General features: G+C 49.1%; 1 protein-coding gene across 4 annotated transcripts in view; it reads right to left on the bottom strand.

The window, feature by feature from the left end:
- The window catches only part of BRF1 (BRF1 general transcription factor IIIB subunit), a 71,788-nt gene that overhangs the window by 33,895 nt on the left and 12,205 nt on the right, over positions 1 to 25,688 (bottom strand). For 3 of the 4 annotated variants that reach the window (XM_079914405.1, XM_079914406.1, XM_079914407.1), the window contains exon 3: positions 10,999 to 11,172. In XM_079914405.1, coding sequence (XP_079770531.1) covers positions 10,999 to 11,172 — 174 coding nt within the window. Of the gene's footprint in view, positions 1 to 10,950; positions 11,173 to 25,688 lie in introns of all 4 variants that reach the window. The other variant, XM_079914408.1, reaches the window with a different exon arrangement.

Genomic DNA, 25,688 nt, shown 5'->3' with positions numbered 1-25,688 from the left:
AAGGCTTTCATATAACTGCAGAGACGGAGAATTTTACCAAAGAACTGGAATCTAATCTAAAGAATCTAATGTAAAACAGGCATTGAAGTCGGGGAGTTAACAGGTGGGTTAACAGCCAGTTGGACACTGCAGAGGAAAGGATGAAAGAACTCAAGACAGGCCACTGGACAATATTCAGAGTGAAACAGAGACAGGACAAATTTAAAAAACGGAATGGAAAATACACAACACAACCTGAGACATAAGGAAAGGGTCTAACGTGTGTGCAACTGGGATCCTAGAAAGGGAACAGAGAAAGAACGGCAGAGAAATGTCTGAAAAGATACCTCCCAAGATTTCCCCAAAACAGACAAAAGACATTAAGTCACAAATACCAGAAGTTCTACAAATAACAAGCTGGACAAATACAAAGGAAACCACATCTAAGTACATCAGAGTCAAACCCCTGAAAGAAAAACAAAGATATTTCTTAGAAGCAGGTAGTGGTAAGAGATGGTAACTTTCAAACAGTGACAAGACGATGTAACGCCCACTCCACAGCACCACAGAAGGCAGAAGGCAGAAGCGGGATGACAGCAGTAAAGCTCCAGGAGAAACACCTGCTGCCCCAGAAGTCCACACTCACTGAAAATACCTTTCAAAATGAGGACAAAACAAAGATGTTTTCACATAAACAAAAGCTGAAGGAGTCTTCTCCTAGGAGGCATACTGTTTTTCAGACAGAGGACAATGATCCCAGATGAAACCACAGAAACACAGGAATGGAAAGGGTCAGAGCGGGTAGGTGTGAGTGAACACACTAACGGCTGGGGAAGCAGTGCCCACAGCGCCCCTAGCAGGGCCCGGAAGAGCATGTCCTGCCAGGAAAGGCCAGCTTCTAACTTAAGGTCAAGGGCACAGGACACAGTCTCTAGGGTAACCACCAAAGCAGTAATAAGTAAATAAATAACAAAGTATTTGAAGGAAAACAGAATAACGAAATACTTGACTAAGAGGTTGTAAGAAAGGAAAAACAGAGAACAAATAGAAAAATAGTAAGATATTAGAATTAAATTCAAATATATCAATAAGCACACTGAACTTAAATGGATGAAATTCTCCAATAAAAAATACTTTAAGACTTGGGCTTCCCTGGTGGCGCAGTGGTTGAGAGTCCGCCTGCCGATGCAGGGGACACGGGTTCGTGTCCCGGTCTGGGAAGATCCCACATGCCGTGGAGTGGCTGGGCCCGTGAGCCATGGCCACTGAGCCTGCGCATCCGGAGCCTGTGCTCCGCAACAGGAGAGGCCACAACAGTGAGAGGCCCGCATACCACAAAAAAAAAAAAAAAAAAAAAATTTTAAGACGATAAAAAAAATTAGACAAATACACACAATTATGTAACCGAGCAGGACCCTGTGGGGCCTTCCCAGAACAGGACTCCTCCACCTCAGACAAGCCGCCCACCTGCCTTTCGTCTGTAGAAAAACTTTAGTCAAAGAATAAATTTAACCAGAGCAGTGAAGAAAATTGCAGAAAGAAAGGAAAACAGTCAAGCAAGACAAAATAATAATAGTTTAGCCATTAAACAAAGTCAAGGACCTTTAGTTCCTCCTCAAGGGCAATAGGTACTATTCTGAGCCACATCCTTTGAGCTGTTTTGCAGATACTGAAACCCCCACCAGGTGGAAGAAGTTAACTGCATGGTGACCACAAGCCTGTAGACCCCAGACCAGTTGGAACCAGAAGGCTGAGGATGTTGACTCCCGATTACCTCATCAACAACCAATCAGACGAGCGTCCACGAGCTGATCATGCCCCCCACAACCCCCTCCCCCACTCTGTCTTTAAAAACCTTTCCCTGAAAGCCTCTGGGGAGTTAGGCTCTGCTGAGCACGAGCTGCCTGGACTCCGTGCTTGGCTCCTGCAATAAACCCTGCACTCTCCTTCACCACAGCCAGCGTCAGCAGGCTGGCTTTACTGCACGTGGGCAAGAGGACCTGAGTTTGGTTCAGTAGCAGTTATATGCTGCTTATGAGATACATTAAATATATCATGAAGGATTGAATTTTAAAATATGGGAAAAGACAGACCATGCACATACTCAGCAAAAGAAAGCGGGTATAGTTATACTAACACCCAACACAGCAGAATTTAAGGGGAAAAGCGTTTGGTGATAAAGAGGGACATTTTATAACGTTAAGCATCATTTCCACCAGGAAGATACAGGATCCTGAATCTGTATCCTCTTAACACAGCATCAGAATATGATGGGAGGGCTTCCCTGGTGGCACAGTGGTTAAGAATCCGCCTGCCAATGCAAGGGACACGGGTTCGAGCCCTGGTCCGGGAAGATCCCACAAGCAGCGGAGCAACTAAGCCCGTAAGCCACAACTACTGGGCCTGCACTCTAGAACCCGCAAGCCACAACTACTGAAGCTCATGCGCCTAGAGCCCGTGCTCCGCAACAAGAGAAGCCACCGCAATGAGAAGCCCGTGCACCGCAGGAAGAGTAGCCCCCACTCGCCACAACTAGAGAAAAGCCCACGCACAGCAATGAAGACCCAACGCAGCCAAAAAGAACAAAAAATAAATATAATAAAATAAATTTATTAAAAAAAAAGAATATAATGGGAAACCAACAAGATAAAAGGAAAAGTAGATAAGTCCACATCTGCAGTGGGAGTTTTAACACTCTTCTTTAGAACCAGGGGACCGAAAAATTGGTAAGGATGATTTGAACGACGCTAACCAACTTGACCTAATGGACATTTATAGACCGCTCCACCCAACAGGTGCAGATACCCATTCCTTTGAAGTGCACATGACGCGGCCACCAAAATAGACCATGCACTGAGCTGTAAATCAAATCTCAGCACACTGGGAAAAAAGGGAAATCATTCAGTGTTTGTCCTCTGACCACAATGGGATTATACTAGAAACTGATAACACAGAGATAATAGAAAACTCCCAACAGTTTTCAAAACAAGTGGTACACTTGTAAATGACTTAATATCTAAAAGAAATAAAAATGGAAATTAGAAAATATTTTGAACTGATCATAGTAAAAATGTGACACATCAAAACTGTGTGATGTAACTAAAACCTGCCTAGAGAGAAATTTATAGTCTCAAATGCTTATGTTAGGAGAAACAGAAAAAATGAAAATCAAGAACCTAAGAAAGCTGAAAATAGTAAATTAAACTGAAAGAATCTAGAAGGAACGAAATAATAAAAGTAAATCAATGAAATATAAAATAAATGTACAATACAGATAAACAACACAGCGGAAGTCTGGTTCTTTAAGAAGGCTGGTAAGAGCGCTGGTGAGGCTGCAGAGGAACTGGAGCCCTCCTACACTGCTGGCAGGAATGCAAGATGGTCCAGCTACTTCGGAAAGCAGTCCAGCCGTGCCTCACAGTTAAACACAGAGCTCCAATGATAGCTTACACGATCCCATGTACATGAAATGTCCAGAACGGCAAACACAGAGTGGCAGAAAGCAGACTGCTGCTTGTTTAGGACTGGTGGCACGAGAGACATGCTTCCTGAGGCGATGACAATGCTCTAGCGTTGACCGTGGGGATGGCTGCACACTTGTGTGCATGTAACTGAAAACCAGTGACTTGCACAACATAACGGGTGAACTTCATCTCAACAAAGCCATTACCAAGGAAAAGACTAATAAAACTGGCAACCCCCCAGCAACATGGAGCAAAGGAAAAAAAGGCAAAATTACAAACATAAGACATGACAGAGGGGTCATCACTACAAGTGCCGCAGACACGAAAGGGAAACCGGGAATGTTAAGGATAACTTTACTCTGATACATCTGGTCTCTGAAGTGACACAGACAAAGCCTTTGCAAAATACAACCTAGCAAAACTGGAATGAGAAGCAGAAAGGCTGGCTAGTTCCACATCTACTACAGAAACTGAAGCCACAAGTACGATCTTACCACAAAGAAAGCTAAAGGCCCCGATGGCTTCACTGTGAGTTTTCCCAAACATTTCAAGAGGAAACAGTACTGGTCACCACTGGACTGCCCAGGGTGCAGAGCGCGAGGGGCACCTCCCAGCGTCGGGGCAAGCACGGCTGCGACACACCCAGTTGACGAGGACACCGCAAGAACACAGGCCACCTGCACAGCTCCACCCAAAATACCAGCAATACCTGGAGAGGGTAACTTGGCATGACCACATCTGGGTATGCAAGGGTGCTTTAACCTTAAAAATCAGTCAGTGTGGTGGTCCAACGGTTAGGACTCCAAGCTCCCACTGCCGGGGGCCCAGGTTAGATCCCTGGTCAGGGAACTAAGCTCCCGAAAGCCGCGTGGTATGATACCCCCCAAAAAAATCGGTCAGTGTAATTCACCTCGGCGCAGATTAAGGGGAAAAACCCCACATGATGATCATACCAATACATACACAGATGACTCAACACCCTTCACTATAAAAGCTCCTGGCAATTAGGGAAAAGGAAACACCTTCAACCTGTTACCTGATAAAGGCATCTTAGAGCACACGTCTAAGGCGCTGGAAACGCTCTTGGGAGCCAGGACAGAGCCGAGGACACCCCCGCTCCTGCGCCCTGCTTCACCCCTTCACACCCCACAGGGCACCACAGGCATCGAGACAGCCAAGAGAAACACACGACAGGCATACAGATCAGAAGGGAGCAACTAAAACTGGCCGCAGACACAACTGTATACATGAAGAAAACAAAACAAGAGGGCTTCCCTGGTGGTGCAGTGGTTAAGAATCTGCCTGCCAATGCAGGGGACACGGGTTCGAGCCCTGGTCTGGGAAGATCCCACATGCCACGGAGCAACTAAGCCCATGCGCCACAACTACTGAGCCTGCACTCTAGAGCCCGCAAGCCACAACTACTGAGCCCGCATTCCCCAACGACTGAAGCCCGTGCGCCTAGAGCCCATGCTCTGCAACAAGAAAAGCCACCGCAATGAGAAGTCCACACACCGCAACAAAGAGCAGCCCCCGCTCGCCGCAGCTAGAGAAAGTTCACACGCAGCAACGAAGACCCAACGCAGTCAAAAATAAATAAATAAATAAAATTTTTAAAAAAAGAAAAAGAAAACAAAGCAAGAGATCCCAAAGCTCAATTAGTGAGACTGCTCACTGCGTTTTGTATTTTTAGATCTAACGTCAGCACACCTCAGCTGCGCTTCTATACACTGGAAACAAAAGACACCATTACCCGCGCTCAAAACACAAATACTTAGGAATCAATCTAACGAACAAAGTGCAAGACCTCCTCATCAAAGATGAGAGAAAGCAGAGAACACGTCAAGAAATGAGGGAGGGCTTCCCTGGTGGCGCAGTGGTTGGGAATCCGCCTGCCAATGCAGGGGACGCGGGTTCGAGCCCTGGTCTGGGAAGATCCCACGTGCCGCGGAGCAACCAAGCCCGTGCGCCACAACTACTGAGCCTGTGCTCTGGAGCCACAAGCCACAACTGCTGAGCCAGCACGCCTAGAGCCCATGCTCCGCAACAGGAGAAACCGCCGCAATGAGAGGCCCGCACACTGCAGGGAAGACTGGTCCCTGCTCGCCGCAGCTAGAGAGAAGCCCGCACGCAGCAAAGAAGACCCAACGCAGCCAAAAATATAAAATAAATAAATTTAAAAAAAGAAAGAAGGGATATTGATCGATTGGAAGATTCAGTATTGTTAAAATGAATGTCAATTTTCCCCAAATTGATCCACAAACCCCAATCAGAATCCCAGAAGTTTTTTTTACAGAAATAGACAATCTGATTTAAAAATTTATACAGAAAAACAGACGGCCACGAACAGCCCAGACACCCCTGAGGCAGAAGAACAGCTGGGATTCAAGGTCTCATGCCACAGATCCTGAGACAGGTTATAAACCCGTCATACTGAAAACAGTCTGGTATTGGCACAAACAGACCAACAGAGGGGGTCAGGGACAGCAGCAACAGGCCCCCACCTAAGATCAAAACAGTGGTGCCACCACTGCGCGCTGGGAGGAATGGCTGTCAACAGGTGGCACCTTGTCACCTGGACACCCAGTGGAAAGCAGCAAACTCTGACCATCTCCTCACAACGGACACAAAGACCAACCCCTTAGAAGTCCTCAATCCAACGGGAAATGTAAAACCAAAAGCTTCCAGGAGGGAACACAGGAGAATATTTCCAGGATTTGGGGCAAAGATTTCTTAAACGGGACACAAAAACATTAATCACAAAGGAGAAGATGGATAAATTGTACTTCATTAGAATTAAGAGCTCTGTTCATCAAAAGATACTGCTGAGAGGTGGAGGGCAGCCAGGACGGGGAGGCTACCTTCCACGCAGATGCCCAGCCCTGGCCTCGGCCCAGGACATGCCTGCTGGACCCCAGGGTGTGCCCATGCTCAGCATTACTGGATGCTGGCAGGCAGGACACACTGGCCAGCAGGTCACAGAGCTCCAGAGGCCCAAGGCTGGCCAACACTGGGCGGTCCTCTCCATCTCTGCCTGTCATGGGTTTGAATTTGCAACTTCCTCATGCCCAGTGACGCTGCGTGCCTGCCGACAAATGCTAATCAGCCCCCCTGAGGCCTTCTTTTGATCACATACTCTCTGCATGATACCACAGATACATAACATCGTATCATACATTCGCCCAGACCCACGTAACGTACAACACCAAGAGTGAGCCCCAAGGTAAACAAACCGTGGGCGCTGGGTGATGGTGAGGCGTCACTGTGGGTTCACCATTGGTAACGATGCACCGCTCTAGGGGATGTCCATCCTGGGCGATGCTGTGCATGTGTGGGGACTGGGGGGTATGGGAAATCTCTGTACCCTCCTCTCAATTTCACTGTGAACCTAAAACTGCTCTTAAAAATAAAGTCTATTTAGGGCTTCCCTGGTGGCGCAGTGGTTGAGAATCCGCCTGCCAATGCAGGGGACACGGGTTCGAGCCCTGGTCCGGCAAGATCCCACATGCTGCAGAGCGGCTAAGCCCATGGGCCACAACTACTGAGGCCTGCACACCTAGAGCCCGTGCTCCACAACGGGAGAAGCCACTGCGATGAGAGGCCTGTGCACCGCAACAAAGAGTAGCCCCCGCTCGCCGCAACTAGAGAAAGCCCGTGCACAGCAACGAAGACCCAACACAGCCATAAATAAATAAATTAATTAATTAATAAAAAAAATTTTTTCTTCAATTCTTAGGTTGTCCCTGGGGAGGCAAGCAGAGGGGGAGGGGCGGAGGGAAGCAGGTAATGGTAGGCTGGGGAGAAGGGAGTCCCCAGCTTCACTGCCCTCCAAGAAAGAAGATCCCCAGGTGAACCTGAGAAGAGGGACAGAAGCTCATTCTGGAAGCCCCCCCGCCCCAGATCTGCAGACCAGAACCCGCTGTTAACAAGACCCTGGGTGTCTGAAGCCTGGGAGAGAAGAAGATCTGAAGGTCACGGTGGGCAGGACACGGCTGTGGCCGTGGGCACGCTCTACACAGAAAGGGTGACAGATGACAGCAGCCTCCTGGCCTAGACCACTGCTAGGGCTCACTTGCTCATACACAGGCCTGCTGGCAGTTCGGCTGGAACCCAATAAATACCAAAGACTTAAAAAATAGCTGTGGGCAAAAACACACCTCCCATGGATGTGTTTCACGAGAAGTTGTGGTGAGATTTCCCTAGGGGCACAGTGGATAAGACTCCACGCTCCCAATACAGGGGGTCCGGGTTCGATCCCTGGTCCTGGAACTAGATTCCACATGCATGCCGCAACTAAACGTTCACATGCCACAACTAAGGAGCCCACGTGCTGCAACTAAGGAGCTGGCAAGCCACAACTAAGGAGCCCACGAGCCACAACTAAGGAGCCCGCCTGCCGCAACTAAGACCCAGTGCAACCAAATAAATAAATAAATAAATAAATAACTTCCCTGGCGGTCCAGTGGTTAAGACTTTGCCTTCAAATGCAGGGAGTGCAGGTTCAATCCCTGGTCAGGGAGCTAAGATCCCACATGCCTCAAGGCCAAAAAAATCAAAACATAAAACAGAAGCAATATTGTAACAAATTCAATAGGGACTTTGAAGATGGCCTATGTTAAAAAAAAAAGGGGGGGGATTCCCTGGTGGTCCAGTAGTTAAGACTCTGCGCTCCCAATGCAAGGAGCTTGGGTTCGAGCCCTGCTCTGGGAACTAGATCCCGCATGCATGCCACCACTAAGAGTTTGCATGATGCTACTAAAGATCCCACATGCCACACTGAAGACCCCACGTGCTGCAGCTAAGACCTGGTACAGCCAAAACAAATAAATAAATATTTTAAAATACATAAATAAATACATTTTTAAAAAGCTGCAGTAACCATCTGGACACACAGCTCGGGAAGATGCACTGGCTGGGTCACCAGCCTGGCAGCAACAGGGGTGTCTACTCACAGCCTGAAAGTTTCTGCCAAATACCCACCCAGGGACAGACGGTCTAGAGAGCAGGTCTCTCCTCAGCCTGCCCCGGTGAAGGCTTTACCCTCTGTGGGTCGGAGGCGGGGAGGGGAGGCGCTGTCTGCAGGGCCGTTGCAGCCCCAGGCAGCAGAAACAGGAGGGCAACCTGGGGCAAGGAGAAGAGAGTGAATGAAGCCTTCAGATGCGCTCTAGGGGCTTGGAATTTACGTGGAAGGAAAGGAGGTGGCACTGGTGGGCGTCGGACAAGTCTGGGGACCCCGCTGGGGGATGGGGGCAGGGGAGTGTCGTCAACCAGAAGAGGACAGAGAAGACCGTGTCACACTTGTGCCCCCCCCCCGCCGCCCCCAAACGGCCATCCTGAGGGGACCACCGGCAGGCCCAGCGGCCAGAGTGCTGGACTCCCCGCACACTGCTGTCTCATCTTCAACAGCTTCACAAGGTCAAAGTCAGGGCCACAAATGCACCTGTTCAAGGTGTACACTTCAATGGCTCTTAGTCTATTTACAGAGCTATGCAAACATCACCATAATCTAACTTAAAGACATTTTTATCCCTCAAAAAGAACCGCCCCTACCCCCACCCCACCCCCGTCACCACCCCCAGTCCCGGCACCCACGGATCTGCTCTGTCTGGATCTGCCTCATCTGGACGTTTGGTATTCAGGGAATCACACACGTGCGGCCTGCGGTGCGGCTCCTCCACGGGCGCCGCGCCGCATCCAGGGTCACGTTTCTCTGCAGGCGGCACGCCGCTCCGCCGTGTGGGAGGCACCCACCCCTCGGGTGTGGGCGAGCCGGGGCTGCTGTGGGCGGGAGGGGCGGGGCTGCTGGCCCCCCCCCCCCCCCCCCCGCTCACCTCCTCCACCCGGGGGCGGGGCCACGTCTGGACCCCTGGACGAGGTGCCCGCCCCTTCGCCCCAGGGGGGCGGGAGGAGCGCGAGGCGCGGAATGGAGCAGCCGCCTCCAGAGCCCCGCCCGCCCGTACACCTGTGTCCGCTCCCCGGCCGCCCCTGCAGCCCCCGCGGCTCCGGCTCCGGCTCGGGCCACGCTCAGGAGGCAGAGCGGGGCCCTGACCCGAGCGCCCGCACCTCCCTGCAGCCCCCCCCCCCCCCCCCCCCCCCCCGGCTCCCCACCCCGCCCGAGCCAGGCCGGGGCAGGCCTCGCCGCGGGGCAAGGCGGTGACCACGGACGGAGCTCCACTGCGCCACCTCGTGGGACCGCCAGAGCGCGCAGCTTCATCCCGTCAAGCAACAAACGCTTTTATGCTGAAACGGTACCTTTCAAAAACTGAAAGACATTTTAGTGAAAGATTCTGATATTGAGGGTCGCCCACCCACGCACACTGTCTCGAGGACCCTTCCAGCACTCCATGCAAACGGGGGCGACGGCCAGGCCACCCGCCATCGGGGAAAGCCTGCGCGGCACACGGAAGGAACAGCAGGGGAGGACGGAGCTCGAAGAGGCCACCGCTCCCACGAGAGACCAGACGCCGTGGCTCCCACGAGAGCCTCGCAGGACCGCCTCACAAGGAAGGGTGCGGATAACACGGAGCTACTCCAGCTGAAACCGTGAAAGCAGAAACGCAGGCCTGGCTGGAAGATAAACTCTCCCAAAGCAGAAGGTAAGTAAGTGGGAAACAGGAAAGGAGACCAGAAGACAGGTCAGCAGGGCAGCAGAGTGAACAAAGAAGACACAAAGGGAGAAGCCACAGTGACTCCAGAAGCCGGAGGCGGGAGGCCGCGGGGGAAGGGCCGCTGGGGGCACCGCACGTGGACCTCTGAGCCTGAAGACAAACAGGAGGTGCTACAGCCCGGAGAGCAACGCAGCGTCCCCCACAGAGGACGCCGAACCAGGGCATCCACCTGTCCCACAGGCGCGCGGGACGCAGGGAGACTAGGGGCACCACTGTCCAAGTGCTGGGGAGACCAACTTCCAGCCCAGAATCCTGCCAGACTATCCCCAAAGCTTGGGCAGAAGGAAGACCACAGGGGGTCAGATGCTCAGAGGCGCCCGTTCTCAGAAGCCACGGGGCACGTGCTGTCACATAAGTACGAGGACACAGGGCCAGGAGCGTGGGTCCTGCAAGGAGAGGCGAGGGGAAAAGAGACACGAGGAGGCAGCGAGAGCAGAGGCCAAGTGGAGGGGCCAGAAAGCCCCAGAAGGCCCTCTTCAGGAAGGCGCGATGGACAGAATTCCCGACACACGCAAACGCCTGCAGGGCAGCCGAGGGCGCCCCACCGTCCAGGCACAAGGGGAGAGCAGAGCACCGTGCTCTCGGAGAAGGCGGGGCTGGCGAGGAGGGGATGAGGTCAGCAGCCCCTCGGGACACCGGCCTGGCTACAACTGGCCAACCGCAGGAAGATGCTGAAGAGTCCTCCCCAGGGGCCGAGGGGGGACGGGCACCCAGCTGCCCAGCTCCTCAATCTGTGAAAGTCTCCTATCCGTCCAGACGGTTAATCCAACAAGGTGCTCCAATTAAACACAAACACTAAGCTACTGGGACACGGAGCCCGACAGCAGAGGGAGGCTGACCAAGAGCCAAGATGGGGTCCTCCAAGAGGTCCCCAAACCAAAGGATACGCGGGGTGCCTTCCGTCCGGCACACCAGGTAGAGGCAGGCCGCGATCACGTGGGCCATCTTCCGGCCACGGGTCAGGTGCTTGCTCACGGCCATCTTGAAGAAGTTGAAGGCTGTGTCCAGGCAGTGTTGGTTCAGCTGCAGCTGGTTCCCCAGATGATGGATCTGACGCCTCCCTAGGACACAACACGAAACGTTACCGCGGGTTCCCAACTGTCCGTTAACTGACAACTTTGTTAAAAATAAAAGGGTCACACGACCGCCTCAGCAATTTAAGATGGAAAGTGAAGATCTACCCTTTTCCTTTTACACTTTTAAGTTCACTTTTTGCATGGGTTCCAGTAAAATTTTATGTATGGACACTGGATGCAAATTTCCTATTATTTCACGTGCAGTGAGATGCTCTCCTTCAGGCTGGAGTGGCATCAGGCCCAGGGGGCAAGGGCCCTTCTCAAGGGCCCTGAGCTCAGTGTGTCTGGAAAGGGCTCTGTGCAGGCCGGCCAGCCTGGTGCTGAACACCATTAAACAATATGGCCAGCAAGTTCCACACACTCAACCTCAAACGCCCCCTCCCCGTGGGTGAGCTCCCCAGGCTCTGCCTCCTGCTCCCACAGCCAGGGGGTGGGTCATGCCCACCCAGCCTTCCCTAAGGCCCCCCCCCCCCGCCAGCCTCGGTGAGGCCACGGACAGCACAGGCAGATTCAGGGAGGGAGGGGCGCGGGCCCTCGCACGGCCAGGATGTCAGCTGACCCGGGCCACAGTCTGCGTCCACACCTCTTAATGAAGCAAGGCCATCTCAGAAGCTGTGGGCCAAAAGACGGCAGCAAGAGAGGAAGCAGACATGCTGCCCACACACCAGCGAGCCATCGTGGGCCATCCCGCACGCGGCAGCGCGTTGCCCTTGTGAGCCAGAGCGCCCACAGCTTCCTACGTCTCTGCTCCAGGCCCAGCCCACACCCACCTCCATGTGCTGTGTTGGCACAGCAAGCAGACAGGTCCCAGCACAGACTCCAGTTCCACCCAGTGTCCTCGGCACCCGAGACCCTCTCTCCTCTGGCGAAGGCCGCCCTACGCTGGGCCAGGGACCTCTGCTTCGCCCACAAAGAGCTAAGAGCCGATTCCGCTGCGCTCTTTGACAAGGACCATGGGCTCAGGGAAGCGAGGGCTGTGTGGTCTCCTCCAGCCTCGGCCGCTAACGGTATGGCCCACACACCCCACACACGCCAACACTGACCGCCGGCCAAAGGTGGGCACCCAGAGAGCCAGCGCCCCGGGGAGCTGGCCACAGGCACGCAGGCTGCAGCCCAGGGATGGGCCTGACGACCATGGCATCAGGCAGTCAGCATGTCCCAGAAGCGTCCCTGCCCTTTGTGGCCCTGCTCCCTCGACCCCCAGCAAAGCTCGCCTGGAGCCCACACAGCTCTGAGGCCTCTGGTCAGGTTGCAGTGACAAGGGATCACGCTCGCCACGCCAGAGCCGAGTCCGGGGAACAGCCGACATACTGACCATCTGGACAGAAAGACAGGGAGGCTGGGCACTGGCTCCCCGTCAGCACTGCATGCTCTCACGCCAGACACACCAGACAGACAAACGCGGTCCACTCCGCAGCCCAGCCGGCTCGAAGGTAAACGGGGCGGCGGATGGGAGACCTGCTAATGCCGGGGTCTCGCTCCCAGCCAGCTCCTCAGTGCGCGTTTGGGAGCTCCTGCAACGGAAGGTGAGAGAGAGATGCTCCCCAGAGGAGCTCACAGACGCCAGGACCCACCCCACCCCCCACACCATGGGCCAGGGCCCCCCCAGCAGCTTGGGGGGCTTGAAGTTATTACAGTAAGTTATAACATCTTTATTGCAATGTAAGTCACGTACTGTAACATTTGCCCACTTAAAATGTTCATAGGTTGAGTGGTTTAGTATGTCCACAGAGTTGTGCGACCCTTACCACACCTTGGTACATTTTCATCACCCAAAAGGAAACCCTGTACCCACTGGCAGTTACTCCCCACCCCCCCAAATGAGTTTTTAATTCACGCAAGTTCAGCAGCACAATTGGCAGCTGAGCAAATCATATGACGCAGGCATGTGTGCAGCTTTTCAATGCACGAAGATGTTATTAACAAATGCAAGCTCATGCAAAACAGACTCCCGACTAACCAACCACAGCTTCCTCTCCTTGGAATAGTAAATGAATGCAAAAAGGCAACGCACTAGCACATAGGGTGTTCAAATTTTTGACATTTTGTAAAAATAAGGCCTGCTTCTCCCTTCGAGACGGCGGCCAAACAGCATCCTTCCAGGACGGTGGTGACGGCAGAGAGCACGAGAATGAACACAGAGCAGCATGCGGGCAGGCAAGTGCCCCGGGAACATGTGGAAGGAGGGTCTAACCTGGCCCAGCTCAGGAAGCTAAGCCACGACATCACAGGGCTTCCCCCAGAAGCCTCCCTCGGGCCGGAAGGACCTTCACAGCGCCAGCCAGGCCTGTGCAGCTGGCCTGACTCACGGTGCACTAGCATGTCACACCTGTCCCCACGCAGCGACACACTAGAAGCCACTCCCATGGTCACATCCAGGGGCACTCAGAAGCCAATGGGTGCCCCAGGTGGGCGACAGATGTAAAGAGTTCAATTTAAGACCCGCGTTCGTATAAACATGAACTAACAACTGAGAATCTGTAGAAAACGCCAACATGAAGAGGGAGAAACACCAAGCTCCACAAGCAGACTGCTAACAGAAGAGAGCTTGGCAAGCCCCATCATAACCTCAAAATATTAGAAAGATGTCGATTCATAGAAATGTATGAATAGGCTGTAATTAAAAAGACACAGTCCGGGGCTTCCTTGGTGGCACAGCAGTTAAGAATCCGCCTGCCAATGCAGGGGACACGGGTTCGAGCCCTGGTCCAGGAAGATCCCACATGCAGTGGAGCAACTAAGCCCACGTGCCACAATTACCGAGCCTGTGCACTAGAGCCCGCAAGCCACAACTACTGAGCCCGTGCACCATGACTACTGAAGCCCGTGCGCCTAGAGCCCGTGCTCCGTAACAAGAGAAGCTACCGCAGTGAGAAGCCCACGCACCGCAACGAAGAATAGCCCCCGCTCGCCGCAAACAGAGAAAGTCCAAGTGTAGCAACGAAGACCCAACGCAGCCAAAAATAAGTAAATAAAATAAATTTATAAATAAATAAATAAAAATAAAAAGAGAGCTAGGAGTTGGAGGAAGGGACCCTCCCGGAATGCAGCCCCAAAGGAGAAGGGCAGCTGCCAGGTGACAAACCACAGAGGGAGGTTCACAGCTGACATGGGCAGGCCTCTCCCTCCAGACAGGGAGCAGACTTTTAGGCAAGAAGGATTACTAGAAATAAAGAGGGCATGTGATAAGAACATACGAATACCACAGGAAGAAATAACAGCCCTACAGTGTGGAAATTAATAAGGGTAACTCGCTTAAAACGGAGGCAGGAATCCCTGAAAGGGGCGCTCCCACACCAGGCCCTCCTTCCCAGCTTGCTTCGCGCTTCTGGGCAGGAAGAAGCTGGTGCGCTGCCCTGGGAAGAGGAAGGAAGATTTTCTCCCGGCCCAGCAACAGCCCAGCCAATGAGAAACCGCCACCACCCTCAACTCTCACTTTCCTTCAATGGAGACTGGAAAACCTTCAAAGCAGTCCCGCCCAACTTCCTCCTTCCCCCGCCCCCCCCCACCCATAAAATAAGGCTCCTCTCCATTGTTGCAGGACTTGCCTGTGGTTTGCCACAGCTTGGGGGTCCCGAACTGCAATTCCCCTGCCTCTCCCGAGTAAACTCATGTTGCTGGTAACATAACTGGCTGTTGTATTTGAAGGTGGGCAACAGTATGTACTTAATAGCTTACCTTCAAAACATACAAAGTAAAACTTGACAGAACTAACAGGAAAGGGACAATGCTACCTGACAGAATTCCGAAGACTAAAATGGCGCAGGGATGAGGGCCTCAGCACAAAAGGCGCTGCTGCAGGAAAGATCTGCTGAGGGCCACGGGGAGCAGCAGGCGAGGCTTCAGGGAGAAGCAGGGTATTGCACAGCCACTAAGTTCCTCCCTGCAATCTTGCAGTAACATGTGCACATCAACATCCCCCCTCCCCGGGGAGGTGGACTCAGTTTCCCTCCCGTTTCTGAGTGCGGCTGGACTCAGTGAGTTGCTTCTAAGGGACAGAGGATGGAAAAGAAACACGTGAGACATTTTGTGGAGGACCCTGGCAGTGTTCTAGGCCAACATCACCAGAGCCAAGTCACATGACCTGAGGTAGCCCTGTTATGGGGCAAAGAGAAAGGCGCCACGTCTTTGTGGGATCTCCCCCCAGAATCCACAGCAAACTCAAACTGAGGAACCTTCTATAAAACACCCACGCAGGACTCTTCCCGTGTGTCCAGGTTGGGAGAAACTGTCACAGATGGGAGGAGACTATGGAAGGTGAGGCTACATGCATCCCGGGGGCCCCGACTGGACCCTGAAGCAGAGAGGGCATGACTGGGCAGACCGGGACAGGGAGCCAGGTGTGCAGCGTCGTCAGCAGCCCTGTGCCACGTGCCACACCTTCTCAGCATGGATCACTGTGCCAAGGTTACGGACCATGTGTGTGTTACCGGGAAAGCTGGGAACCGGAATGCTCAGGACGCTGTATCTGCACCTCTGCTGTAAGTCTGCAGGTCTGACACCATTTTAAATAAAAACTTTAAAAAAATCCACAGAACTAAAAGGAGAAATAGCTATCTGTAACACAACATGGTAAATCAACTATACTTCGACAACAACAACAACAACAAAAAAAAACAAAGAAATAGCTATCTCAAAACTTGGACGTTACAGCTAGACCAAAGCTTAGAGAAATGTACATCTTAAATGCAAATATTAGAAAAAGAAAGCCTGAAAAACTGATGAAGTTTCCAACTTAAGAAGCCAAAAAAGAATAATGAACTACACAGAAGATGTGGAAGAAAGAGAATAATAAAGAACAGAACCCAGTCAAATAGCAAACAGGCAGCAGATCAACAAAGCCAAATGCACTCTTTGAAAAGATGAACACAATTGCTGACCTGATAAATCCTTAGTAAGGCCGATCAAGAGAGCAAGGGCCAAAGCGCAAATTCCTAATGCCAGGAATAAAAGCAGAGCACCACTAGAAAGCCAGGAAACACGGTAAAAGCGCAAGAGAATATTATGGAAGACTATGGCAACAAATCTGAATTTGAATTACTGAAACAGATATTAAATTGAAAAGCACATCTTACCAAAACTGACAAGAAGAAATAGAAAACCTAAGTGGGCCCAGTAAAATCCTATTTAAAATTGTCCTGTTAAAGAAATGTATCTGTAATTAAAATCTCCTTACAAGGAAAACTCAAAGCCCAGATGGCTTCGCTAGTAAATTCTTCCACACATTTAAAGAAGAAACAGGTAAATCACACACAGCTCTTAAGAGAACAAAAAAAAGAACAAGGTGTCAAGACCCAATGAGATTTATTCCAGAAATGTGGGGTGAGCTTCCCATTCACAAAATCAATCGGCGTAATCAATTACAATAACAAAATTAACAGAAAAAATATATCATCATTTCAATAATACAAAGAAGCATGTGACAAAATGCTAACATCATTCTCAGTAACAGAGAAATACTGACCAGTTCCCATCACTGTCAGGAATCAGACAAGAACACCCAATCCCACCATTCTATTCAGCACCTCCCTGGAGAGTGTAGCAACACACAGCAATAAAAGTGTAACAAAGCCCTGAAAATAAATGATGACCATAAAGACGGGAAAGGAAGAAGCAATAATGTCTAGTCCCAGACCACATGAGTGTTAATGAAGGAGAGAATTTATAAACTATTAGATTTCATAAGTAAACGAAACAATTCTCCACAAATTGATCTATAGATTCAATGCAAATCCCAATCAAAAAACCGGCAGGTTTCCCTGTGGAAACCAACAAGCTGATTCTAACATTTATTTTGAAACGCAAAGGAGCTAGAATGAACGAGCTAGAACAACAAAGCTGGAGAACTCACACCACCACGTTATCACTGGAATGCCCAGCGATCAGGACGATGTAGCACTAGCTCAGGACAGACAGACCAACCGACAGCAGTTACAGAGTGTGTCTGTGGTGTCTTACCAGAGTCTGGAATTGACTCCTCCGTCTACGGCCACTTTATTTATGGCAAATGGACCAATGCAATTGACTAGGAAAGAATGGTCTCTTTGATAAATGGTGTTGTAACTGGATGTCCACAGTGAAAAATGCAAACCTCAAGGGAGCGGATCAAGGTGGTGGAGAAGTAGGACGCAGAGCTCACCTCCCACAGATACATCAAAAATACATCTACAGGGGCTTCCCTGGCGGTCCAGTGGTTAAGACTCTGCGCTTCCACGGCAGGGGGCGCGGGTTCGATCCCTGGTCAGGGAACTGAGATCCCACATGCTGCGAGGTGCGGCAAAAAATTTTTTAAAATAAAAAATAAAAAATACATCTACCTGTGGAACTCTCACAGAACATCTACTGAATGCTGGCAAAAGACCTCAGACCTCCAAAAGGGCAAGAAAATCTCCACGTAACTGGGTAGGACCAAAAAAAAAAAGGGAAAAAAGAAAGAGAGAAGGGAATCAGGACAGGACCTCTGCCCTGGGAGGGAGCTGTGAAAGAGGAAAGCTTTCCACACATGGGAAGTCCCCTCACTGGTGGGGAGATCTGTCAGGACAGAGGGGAGCGCAGAGCAGAGAGAGACCTGCACAGAGGATCGGTGCCGACAGGCTCTCCACAGTCTGAGACGCCCGTCCACGGGGACCGGTGAGGGCTGGGTGCTGAGGCTTGGGCTTTGGAGGTCAGACCCTGGGGAGAGGACCGGGCTTGGCTGCACGAAGACAGCCTGAGGGGGCTGGGGTGTGGTGCGCCACAAATGAGGGAGTCCAGAGAGGCAGGGCACCACTGTTGGGGGGCACACAAGGAGAGGAACAGGCCCACCATAGGAGCTTCTTTGTCCATGCTCTCACGCAGCAGGGCACCGCCTGCAAGAGCTCTAGGGGCAGGCGCTAGTCGCTGCTGCCATCTCAGACCTCAGAGGCAGTGCGGGCCAGCGCTGCCGAGGGTCCTGTGAGCAGGTGCAGGTCACTGCCCCCACCTTCCCGGAGCATGGGCAGCCCACCACTGCCAAGGGTCCCTCGACCCGGCGCCAACCACTGCCCCGTCTCCCCGGAGTACGTGCAGCCAGCTGCCTCCACCAGGGACCCATGACCAGAAGCCAACCGCTGCCCCGCCCCCCCGGGAGCGTGCGCGTGGGCCATGCACCTGCACGCCCCTCTCAAGGGGATAAAGGCCGGCACATGCTGAAGGAGACAGCAAGTGTCCAAAGCAAGAACAGCCCTCACGCCAAAAACATGAAACCCACACAAGCTACACAGAGATGTGCCGGCATATACAGAGCCCTCCGGGACGACAGTCGAGATTTGTTTCTCCTGAACTCACAGAGTAAGGGAAACATAAACAAAATGAAGAGGCAAAAAAAAAAAAAAAAAAAAAAATGAAGAGGCAGAGGAAGCACTCTCACTTAAAAGACCAAGAGAACTCCCCTGAAAGAACAGTGAAACCTCTTCAGTCTAACAGACACCAGGTTCAAAAAGTCAGTAATGAAAATACTGAAAGAATTAAGAAAGACTATTGACAGAAATGCAGATTACTGTAAAAAGGAACTAGAACTAGAAAGAGGAGCAAAGAAAAATTAGAAAATTCATTTGCTGAGACAAAAGCTGAGCTAAAGGCAGAAAAGCAGAATGAATAATGCAGAAGAAAGAATAAGTGACCTGGAGGACAGAATAGTGGAAATTACCCAACCAAATCAGCAGACAGAAAGCCAAATGAAAAGAATGAAAGCAATGTAAGAGACATATGGGATAATGTAAGCAGGCCAATGTACACATAACAGGGATTCCAGAAGGAGAAGAAAGAGAAAAGGGGATTGAAGTTGTATTTGAAGAAATTATGGCTGAGAAATTCCCAAACCTAAAGCAGGAAACAGACATCCAGATACAGGAAGTACAGAGGGTCCCAAACAAGATGAACCCAGACAGACCTACACCAAGAAATACTGTAATGAAAATGACAAATGTAGAGATAAAGAGAGGATTCTAAAGGCAGCAAGAGAAAAACGGAGTTAATTACAAGGGAACTCCCACACGGCGATCAGCTGATTTCTCTGCAGAAACACTGCAGGCCAGAAGCGAGTGGCAAAATACACTCAAAGTCTTGAAAGAAAAAACCCTGCAACTGACTGTAGGACACTCTACCCAGCAAGACTATCAGGTAGAATAGGAGAAATAAAGAACTTCTCAGACAAGCAAAAACGAAAAGAATACAGCAATACTAAACCTCTCCTGAAAGAAATACTGAAAGGTCATCTCTAAATAGAAAAGCAGCAAGAAGATATAGGAAGGAGGAAATCACAATCGGACAGTAAATCACTTAAATTATCCAGTTAACAGATCAAAAAGGAAAAAAAAAACCTATATGTGAAAGCAATGATAAACACAAGGAACAACAAAAGGATAAACATGAAGATGTAAAAATGGACAACAAAATCATAAAATGTGGGGAAGGACAGTAAGAAAATGCAGATTCTTCTTCTTTTTCTTTTTTTTCAGAATGTGTTTAAGCCTATATGACTATCAGTCTAAAGCAAGCAGACATAAGAAGGCGTTCACACACTTGAAAAACAGGGCAACCGCAAATCAAAAATATACAACAGATTTACCAAAACCGAAAAGAACACAAGCATGAAAGGAAATCATCAAACCACAAAAAGAAAAACAAAAAGAAAGGAACAAAGAAGAAACAAAGAATCAACTGCAAAACAAGGTCTGAAATGGCAATAAATATATATGTATCAATAATTACCTTAAATGTCAATAGACTGAATGCTCCAATCAAAAGACACGGAGTGGCAGACTGGAGTTTAAAAAAACAAGAGCCAGGCTTCCTTGGTGGTGGATCAGTGGTTAGGAATCCGCCTGCCAATGCCTGGGACACGGGTTCGAGACCTGGTCCGGGAAGATCGCACATGCCGCAGAGCAACTAAGCCCGTGAGCCACAACTACTGAGCCCATGTGCCACAACTACTGAAGCCCACGCGCCTAGAGCCTGTGCTCCACAGCAAGAAAAGCCACCGAAATGAGAAACTCACACACCGCAACAAAGAGTAGCCCCCGCTCACCACAACTAGAGAAAGCCCACGCACAGCAACAAAGACCCAACACAGCCAAAAATAAATAAATAATTTTTTTAAAAAAAAAAGAGCCTATAACACGCTGCCTACAGGAGACCCACTTTAGGGCAAAGGACACACACATATTGGAAGTGAGGGAATGGAAAAAGACATTGCGTGCAAACTGAAATGACAAAAAAGTGGGAGTCACACTATTCGTATCAGACAAAATAGACTTTAAAACAAAGGCCATGAGGAAAGATAAAGGACACTATATAATGATAAAAGGATCAATACAAGAAAAGGATTTTACACTCATCAACATATATGCACCTAATATAGGAGCACCAAATACATAAAACAAATACTAACAGATAAAGGCAGACAAAGATAGGAATACAATAACAGTAGAAGACTTTAACATCCCACTCATTCAATGGACAGATCTTCCAGACAGAATCAATAAGGCAACAGAGGTCCTAAATAATACAACAGTTAGACTTAATTGATACTTTCAGGACATTACATCCAATAAAAAACCACCAGAATACACATTCTTTTCAAACGTACATGGAACACTCTCTAGGACTGACCACATACTAGGGCACAAAACTAACCTCAACAAATTTAAAACTACAGGAATTATTTCAAGCATCTTCTCTGACCAAAATGCCAATGAAACTAGACATCAACCACAGGAAAGAAATGAGAAAAAAAAAGAAGACTACATGAAGACTAAGTAACATGCTACAAATACCTTAAGACAGACAACAATGAAAGCAGAACCATACAAAATCTATGGGATACAGCATGAGCAATTCTTAGAGGGAAGTTCATAGCAATACAGGCCTTCAAAAAACAGGAAAAATCTCAAGTAAACAACCTAACCTACCACCTAAAAGAATTAGAAAAAGAAGAACAAACAAAACCTAAAGTCAGCAGAAGGAAGGAAATAATAAAGATCATGGAGGAAATAAATGAGATAGAGATTTTAAAAAATAGGGAAAAAAATCAGTAAAACCAAGAGCTGGTTCTTTGAAAGGGTAAACACAATTGGCAAACCTCTGGCCAGGCTCACCAAGAAGAAAAGAGAACCCAGATAAACATAATAAGAAATGAAAAAGGAGAAATCTCACCTGACACCGCAGAAATACAAAAAAAAAAAAAAATAAGAGAATACTATGAACAACTATACAGCAACAAATTTGACAACCTAGAAGAAATGAACAACTTTCTAGAAACATACTGCCCACCAAAACTGAATCAAGAAGAAATAGATGATTTGAACAGACCAATCACTAGAAGTGAAATAGAATCTGTTAAAAAAACAAAACAAAACAAAAACCTCCCTACAAACAAAAGTCCAGGACCAGATGGCTTCACAAGCAAATTCTACCAAACATACAAAGATGAATTTATACCAATCCTTCTCAAACTCTTCCAAAAGAATAAAGAGGAGGGAACACTCCCAAAGACATTCTATGAAGCCACCATCACCTTGATACCAAAACCAGACAAAGACACCACCAAAAAAGAAAGTGACAAGCCAATATCTCTGATGAACACAGATGCAAAAATTCTCAACAAAATATTAGCAAACCGAATCCAATAACACATAAAAAAGATCATACAGGGCTTCCCTGGTGGCGCAGTGATTGAGAGTCCGCCTGCCGATGCAGGGGACACGGGTTCATGCCCCGGTCCGGGAAGATACCACATGCCGCAGAGCGGCTAGGCCTGTGAGCCATGGCCACTGAGCCTGCGCATCCGGAGCCTGTGCTCTGCAACGGGAGAGGCCACAACAGTGAGAGGCCCGCGTACCACAATAAAAATAAAAAAGATCATACACCACGACCAAGTGGGATTTATCCCAAGTTCACAAGGATGGTTCAACATTCGCAAGTCAATCAATGTAATACACCACATTAACAAAAGAAAAGTCCAAAACCACATGGTCATCTCAAATGATGCAGAAAAAGCATTTGACATGATTCAACATCCATTTATGATCAAAACTCTTATCCAAGTGGGAATAGAGGGAACATATCTCAACATAATAAAAGCCACTTATGACAAACCCACAGCCAATATAATACTCAACAGTGAAAAGCTAAAAGCCTTCCTGCTAAAATCTCAAACAAGACAAGGATGCCCACTCTCACCACTTCTATTCAACGTAGTATTGGAAGTCCTAGCCAGAGCAATCAGACAAGAAAAAGAAATAAAACGTATCTAAATTGGAAGGGAAGACGTAAAATTGTCACTACATGCAGATGACAGGATACTATATATCGAAAACCCTAAGGACTCCACACAAAAACTACTAGACCTAATAAATGAATTCAGCAAAGTAGCACGATACAAGACCAACATTCAAAAATTGGCTGCATTTCTTTACACCAACAATGAAATACCAGAAAGGGAATGTTAAAAAAAAAATACCTTTTGAAATAACACCAAAAAATATATATATATACATATACACCTAGGAATAAACCTGATCAAGGAGGTAAAAGACTTATATGCTGAGAACTATAAAGCATTAATAAAGGAAATTAAAGAGGATTCAAAGAAATGGAAAGATATCCCATGCTGTTGGACTGGAAGAATCAATAGTGTTGAAAGGGCAGCACTATCCAAAGCAATCTACAGATTTAATGTGATCCCTATCAAAATACCCAGGACGTTTTTCACAGAACAGGAACAGATAACCCAAAAATTTATATGGAACCATGAAAGACCCAGAATTGCCAAAGCAATCCTGAGGAAAAAAAACACAGCAGGAGGCATAACTCGCCCAGACTTCAGACAATACTGCGAAGCTACAGTAATCAAAATGGTGTGGTATTGGTACAAAAACAGACTTACAGATCAATGGAACACAATAGAGAGCCCAGAAATAAACCCATACACCTACAGTCAATTAATCTTCGACAAAGGAGGCAAGAAAATAAAATGGGAAAAAGATAATCTCTTCAGCAAGTGGTGCTGGGAAAGTTGGACAGATGCATGTAAATCAATGAAGTTAGAACACACACTCACACCATACACAAAAATAAACTCAAAATAGCTTAAAGACTTAAACATAAGACATGACACCATAGGGACTTCCCTGGTGGCGCAGTGGATAAGACTCCATGCTCCCAATGCAGGGGGCCTGGGTTTGATTCCTAGTCAGGGAACTAGATGCCACATGCATGCCACAACTAAGAGTTTGCATGCCACAGCTAAGGAGCCTGCATGCTGCAACCAAGGAGCTGGTGAGCCGCAACTAAGGAGCCTGAGAGCTGCAACTAAGGAGCCTGCCTGCCACAACTAAGACCCGGCACAACCAAATAAATAAATAAATAAAGGACATGACACCGTAAAACTCCTAGAAGAGATCACAGTCAAAACATTCTCTGACATAAACTGTACCACTGTTGTCTTAGGTCAGTCTCCCAAGGCAACAGAAATAAAAACAAAAATAAACAAATGGGATCTAATCAAACTTACAAGCTTTTGCACAGCAAAGGAAACCAGTGATAAAGAATCTGCCTTCCAATGCAGGGGACTCGGGTAGATCCCTGGTCAGAGAATTAACATCCCACGTGCTGCTGGGCAACTAAGCCCTCACACCACAACTACTGAACTCGTGCACCTCAACGAGAGAGCCCATGCGCCGCAAACTACAGAGTCCACATGCCGCAACTAGAGAGAAGTCCAGCGCTGCAACGAAGAGCCCAAGCGCCACAAAGAAAGATCCTGCACACCTCAACAAAGATCCTGCGTGCCACAACGAAGACCCAATGCAGCCAAAAAAATAAAATAAATGTTAAAAATAAAGAATGTAAAAACGTATTAAAAAAAAAAAAAGAACACACACGGCAGCCAAAATTGGAGATGCCAAACGTCCATGGATAGGAAAAGCAGATAAATACGTTGTGGTATATTCACAAATGAACTCCTACGTGGCAATAAACAAACTGCTGAAATACACACACCAAAAGGACATTCTCTGTGATTCTAATTGTCTGAAGCAGAAAACCAAGTAAAACTAATCGACAGTGGGGAGCTTCCTGGGGTACAAGAAACATGCTCAACCACGATCTGAGCCCAGGCCTTAAGTCACACACATTAATCAAGCAGTTCACTTAAGGCTGGCATATTTTACGCACTTTACTATACATACGTTATACCAAGAAAAACAGAGAAACAAAAAGAACAGAATAAAAAGTTTCCCTGAGAAATGCCTCCCATGTGAAAGGGTTCATCAAGTCAGTGACCAATGCTCCAGCCTAGAAGCATTTCAGAACTTCCAAGATAGACAGAAAACCCCAAAAGGGCCCAATTAAGCAAGAAAAAGAGAGGGAGACGGACACTCAGATTGGACCAAATCGCCTCGCTGGCACCCAGGATGCCCTTTCCACGCTAAGTGGGGCGCCCGCTCCAGCCCCGCCCAGGCACCCGGAGGGAAGAGTCCAGGGCTTCTCTCTCACTGAGCTGCACCTCAGTTGGGACCTGAGCACGTTCCCAATAAACCAGAGACGGCCCTAGAGACGGACCTGCGCGGGCACCACACCTCCAGGGAGGGAGGGGGGCCAGGAGGCGCAGACCCCCGCGTGAACGGAATCACAGTCCAAGCCGTCTGTTCCTCTCCCAACTCTCTTGTTTTCTAAGAAAGGCACCCAAAACCTAACACAAAGAGTAACAGCTCAAGTTAAATCCATAGATTTCAACCCAATCCAACAGACTGGGGGTGGGTGGTGGGAAGTGAAAAGACAGGAGTCTTCCCCGGGGGAGGACAACAGGTCAGCTCCGGTCCGGTCCGGAGAAAAGAGGCACCTTGTGGAGAGACGGCACCCCTCGGTCCCTGCAGCCCCCACCCAGACAGAGATAGGACGATAACACCGGGGAAGGCAGCCGAAGACAGGAGGGTACACCTACCACGGTGGGCGGAGGGAGGGCCAGCCCCTCCTCAGGGGCCAGGCCGCTGGCCGCTGACCCCAGGCAGGAGCCCCAGGAAAGGTGTGAGGAGGACGACAGAGTAGGCTGCCCCCCAGGCTCTGGGCCTCCCCGAACAGCTGAGTGGGCTCCACCTCGGCCTCAGACCTCAGCGAGCCCGTTCCGAGGAGTCCGCGAGTTCTGCTTTGATTTTGTACTTAAACCAAGGGCTATCTGAAGTTTTTTTTAATTAGGTGGGTTATTTCTCTTCCTTTATTGCTAGTTTCCAGTTTCACTTCCATGAATACGTCTGCATGAATGCTGCTCTTTACAACTACAACTGATTTGAGTCCGATGTACCACCTACTCTAGGTTTTTGGAAATATATACGTTCTTTTTTTTTTCCTTATAAATTTATTTATTTATTTATTTTTGGCTGTGTTAGGTCTTTGTTGCTGCGTGCAGGCTTTCTCTAGTTGCGGCGAGCAGGGGCTGCTCTTCGTTGTGGTGCGCAGGCTTCTCATTGCGGTGGCATCTCTTG

The sequence above is a fragment of the Stenella coeruleoalba genome (genome assembly GCF_951394435.1).
Source record: "Stenella coeruleoalba genome assembly, chromosome: 2".
Taxonomy (NCBI): Eukaryota; Metazoa; Chordata; class Mammalia; order Artiodactyla; family Delphinidae; genus Stenella; species Stenella coeruleoalba.
This window is presented reverse-complemented; position numbering and strand designations above follow the sequence as displayed.